The following is a 5217-nucleotide window of genomic DNA, read 5'->3' on the forward strand; positions in this document are numbered from 1 at the left end:
TGCCTTGTGTGTATAATCCCTATAAGTATTTCAGCCTATGTGACTTTTTTAATTTTCTGTCCACTGTTTCTGTAGATTATGACCATATAATTCTTTGTGGTGATTTTAATGTGAACCTGTTATGTCCTGATTCTACCAGTGCTCGTTTAATAGATGATATCTCCTGTGTTGGGTTGTCTATGGTTAATTTGTCGGTGCCCACAAGATATGGTAGCAATTGCTGTCCCAGCTTATTAGATTACTTTGCTGTATCTGATCCTTCTATTGTTTTGAAATTTGACCAAACATCTTTTATATCTGATCATGACTTGATATTTTGTTCTTTTGACGTTAAACTTGATCACTATGACGACAATACCTATGTATTTAACTTCTTTGACTACCGTTCCTTAGATGTCAACAACCTTTTCAGTAGCCTCTTGCAGATCGATTGGTCTGTTTGCTGGGGTCTCAGCACGGTCAATGAGAAGCTCCGTTTCCTAAACGAAAATATATTAAATTCGCTCCTCACTCATGTCCCTACCCGAACCTGTGACAGGTCTTCTTCCTGCCGTTGGTTTAATGGTGTGGTCCTATCAGTGATTAAAAAACGCAATAAATATTATAACATATGGAAAAGGAACCCGACAGATGAGAACTGGAGTGCTTTCAAAACAATAAGGAATGAAGCTACCTCGGTTATAAGACGTGAAAAGAAAAAATTCTTTATGAATAAGCTGGATCCCTCACTGCCTAATAATGTATTGTGGCGAAATCTGAGAACACTCCGCGTCCATGCCAGTGAGAAATCAGAATGCTCGTTGAGTCCTGAAACGCTTAGCGTTTCCTTTGCTTCTCCGCCTTCATCTTGTCCCCTTACGACCAACTCTGTAGCCTCCTGTCCGGTCTCTTTTGCTGGCGAAAAGTTTGAGTTCATTGCTGTGAGCGAGATTGATGTGGTGAAATCTGTTTTTAAGATCAGGTCCAACGCAATCGGGGAGGACGGCATTCCGATTAGATTTGTGAAGGTAATCTTACCGATTATTTTGCCAACCTTGACACACATAATAAACCATAGTCTCACCACGTCCTGTTTTCCCGATGCCTGGAAGATTGCTACTGTCCTTCCTGTAGCCAAAAATAAATCCGCATCCAGCCCTAGTGATTTCCGACCCATCAGCATACTACCAGCCTTGTCTAAAGTTTTCGAATCTTTGTTATCTGAACAAATCTCTTCCCACATCGGTAAATTCAACCTTATATCCCCATTTCAATCCGGATTCAGACCCCATCACAGCTGCTCTACTGCAATGGTAAAGATACTTGATGACATTAGAATACTGTTCGACAAGAACCACTTAACACTACTATGCTTGCTGGACTTCTCTAAAGCCTTTGATTCAGTTAGCCATGAACTACTGTGCTTTAAATTAAAAAACTACTTTGGGTTTAGAGAGTCAGCAGTAAAACTGATGCGTAGCTATCTGAAAGAGAGGTCTCAGCGTGTCAAGGTTGGATCTCAAATATCTGAACAAAGGCCTTTGTTCACGGGTGTCCCGCAAGGGTCAATCTTAGGACCACTACTATTTAGTTTGTTCGTTAATGATATATTTCGGACTTCTATGCACGCCAACATGCATGCCTATGCGGACGATGTCCAGCTCTACATGTCAGGTCCTCTGGAGGACTCAGCTAATTTGTGCGCAAGCTTCAACAGGGAACTGATGTCTATAAGGTCCTGGGCACAGTTAAATGGTCTTTGTCTTAATTGTGACAAGTGTTTTGTTTTACCTATTTGTAAGAAACGTCTTAACCTAGCAACTATTCCATCGTTACACATTGGTGGCAAACCAATTAAATTTGTGTCAAAAGTAACTAACCTTGGGTTTATTATCAACACAGGCCTTACCTGCATTGACCATGTGAATTCAACTGTAGGCAAAGTCTATAATACTTTAAGGAATTTACGAATGTCTGCTCCATTTACACCGATAGAAATCAGACGTAAACTCGCAATCCAACTTATAATGCCAATTATCTGTTATTCTGAGGTAGTCTACAGCAGGTTAGATTCCCAATCAGCTCACAAAATAGATGTAGTATTTAACCAGATCACGCGCTATGTGTTTGGGCTAGCAAGATATGAACATATTTCCGCTTGGAGAACGCGCCTACTTGGCTGCGAAATTTCTGAATATCTTAAAGCTAGAAATTGTGTATTCCTTTTTCGTCTCATGACAGATAAGGCACCCAAATATCTATATGAAAAATTAATGTTCCCCAAATCCACTCGAGTAAAGGACTTGGCTGTTCCTACGTACAATTATCTCAGCTCTGCACGGCTATTCTTTGTCAATGCTATCCGCATCTGGAACTCTATTCCATCCCATATTCGCAGTAGTTTAAACAAAAGCAACTCTAAAAATGTTCTGTATGCATATTTCCGTTAGCTTCACTTCAGTCCCTGTGATGTGCTCTCTATGTACTTGTTTAATTAAGTCTTATTTTAAGTATATGTCCTGGAATTGTAGAACTCACTTAAAAATACTACTCTGTTAATTATATTATGTTACTTTTATTTAGTCTTAAGTAATTTTTGCTGTTTTAGTTATATGTATGTGCTGTTATGAATTTTTTGTTGCGCTATAAAAGATCATTCTTTTGATCTTATTGTGCTAATGATTTTATTAATAAATGAAATGAAATGAAATGAAAAATGAAACAGCAATTTAAATGCTGGTAATGTGGGTTTGTTGGCTGCTGAGTTTGGGGCTAGTGCTTCGTACAACAACAATAATTACTGTTCATCGCCTGGTGCTGCTGCGGCGTCGATTGATACAGCTAAAGTGCACTTTTACCCATTTTTTGAGTACGGGAATTATTGCTGGACTGTTATGGGCACCGGCGGGATCACACGTTGCGTACGGGAAATAACCTAACAATAGCCGTCATCGATTCGCCAACAGTTAGAGATTCGCGAAACGAACGAACTCAATGGGGTACAACCAAACTCGCTATGTCTATCAGTGCTAGCTAATTTGTAGTTGGTTTCACATGCAAAATTCTTCTTTAAGCGACCGGAACTCAAACATAGCGAGCGATAAGTGGTGAATCGATGACGGCTAATTATTTCCACCATGATTAGTATTCTACAGTAGATACTAGCCGTCATCGTTTCGCCACTTCTCGCTCGCTATGTTTGAGTTCCGGTCGCTTAAAGAAGAATTTTGCATGTGACAACAACAACAAAGTTAGCTAGCACGGATAGACGATAGCGAGTTTGGTTGTACCTCATTGAGTTCGTTCGTTTCGCCACTGGCTAACTGTTGGCGAATCGATGACGGCTACTATTATGATATGTTTTCGATGTCGGTCAGAACATGGTATTGTTGTGTTGTCAATCGATTAATCGAAAGGAAAATTTTATTCAAGAAATCGTTAACCGAATGAAAATTACCGATTATAATCGGTTATTCGATTCATCGTGCCATAACTAATGGTATCGTATAGTGTCCCTACTAAAATCTAAAAAATAGTTTGCTTACGAAGTGGTTCTTATGCTCACAAAGCTTTTGTAATGTCAAAATGAAATTCAATGCTGCTCTTAATAATTTAAGATAGTCAAGCTGTTGATAAATAAGATATACACTAATGCATTTAACGTAAAGCTGGATTTCAAGATTTGGTATACCAGCAAATAAGATTTTAAGCGTGGCATTGCCTGGCCACCAAGCACAGGCTTGATCATACCAAGTCATAAAGTAATAAAATCTGTAAGAAAATGGCTAAAATGCTATACAAATAGGGTGTTTGTCATATCATAAATCTTATATTTATTTAGCTTTTCGTCAATCGTGTTTTTTTACCGAGAGGTGGAAGGAGTTACAAAAAATGACGGAAGAAACATTCATGCTCGTTTTACTAGTGGCTGTTATGCTTGTGGGTTCATACATCGCAGGGATGATTCCACTAATAATGAAATTAAGCGAGGTAAGAATTGGGAAAATTTTAGTAGACGGTCGGCAAATTCTAGAAAAAGGGGGACTAGGGGGGTAGAATAGGACCCCCTGATTTCAAAAATACCCCCCTTTTTTCTGGCAACCCTATAGTTCTTATATAATTTATTGTTAAAGTTTTCATATAAACGATGAATAGATATCAAAATAACATACAACTTGGTGCTACCAGACTGCAATTTTGAATAATAAAAGCGGATTTTTAATTCGGTATTTTCACTTAGTATAATTCTCCTGTCTGTTTTGCGAAGAAAACGAGCTGAACACCGTTTACAGAGAACATCTTTCTGCGTAGGCGGCCTTCGGCCGCACTTAGGGGTTATAACCCTCAGTCAGTCGAATTCTCCTTTCTGTTTTGCGAAGAAAAGGAGCTGTACACCGTTTGCAGAGAACACCTTTCTGCGTAGGCGGCCTTCGGCCGAACTTAAAGCAAACAAATAGGGCGGGACCAACACCGCCTTCGTCATGGGCAATATTTTTGCACAGGTTCGTGACCGGAAACCCTCATTGATAATAATACACGCCCACGTATTCCTTTTTAAACATTGCCTTCTTTGTATGTATTGTTTTGTACAATATGGCAACACATGTTATGTGTAAGTTTGCAACCATGTGTTATTAGGGGTATTCTCATGAGTCTTGCAAAGCCCTTGCACGGTGCACGGATTGCACGGTTTGCAAAGCTGTCCCATACGAAAACCGGTTTTTACCGTGCAATCCTGCATCTGTGCACCATGCAAGGGCTTTGCAAGACTCAGAGAATACCCCTATTGTAAATATGGGTGCAATTCAATGTAATTTACAAGTCGATAAAAGTTGAATTAAAGTGATTTATATACAAGATAAAATAAAATAAAAGTGTGTAAAGTATTACGTACAGTGTTATGTGCATTTATATATATGAAAGTATGTGACAAATGCACTTTTTGTTAAGGAAACCAAGTGGAACGACTTAAGAAATTTTAACAACAAATTACATATAAACAATGATATTTTTTATTATATACATGTTTTAGAGGATACCTCCCTTAACATCCTGACCAAGTCTCATTTGTTAATTCCACCTGGTTTTCTTAAAACACAAGGTGCGGCTGACTACTAAAGCCCACCCGTATCTACGAAATATCTATTACTCGCTCTCGTTGTGTGCAGACGTGTTTTCTTTTTGCTCCGATATTTTATTTATTCTTTCGTAATGGCCAACTGCTGTGGCAAATGTAGT

General features: G+C 38.8%; 1 protein-coding gene across 2 annotated transcripts in view; it reads left to right on the forward strand.

Annotated features, from left to right (window-relative positions):
• Positions 1-3440: 3440 nt before the first annotated feature.
• Zip102B (Zinc/iron regulated transporter-related protein 102B) overlaps positions 3441-5217 on the forward strand; it is a 68166-nt gene continuing 66389 nt past the window's right edge. Inside the window, exons 1-2 of one of the 2 annotated variants that reach the window (XM_017616449.1) lie at positions 3441-3752; positions 3821-3969. In XM_017616449.1, coding sequence (XP_017471938.1) covers positions 3871-3969 — 99 coding nt within the window. In that variant the 5' untranslated portion in view covers positions 3441-3752; positions 3821-3870. Of the gene's footprint in view, positions 3753-3820; positions 3970-5217 lie in introns of those variants that run through there. The other variant, XM_017616450.1, reaches the window with a different exon arrangement.

Source organism: Rhagoletis zephyria, unplaced genomic scaffold (genome assembly GCF_001687245.7).
Source record: "Rhagoletis zephyria isolate East Lansing unplaced genomic scaffold, Rhagoletis_zephyria_1.1 Rzeph_scaffold_01205, whole genome shotgun sequence".
NCBI lineage: Eukaryota > Metazoa > Arthropoda > Insecta > Diptera > Tephritidae > Rhagoletis > Rhagoletis zephyria.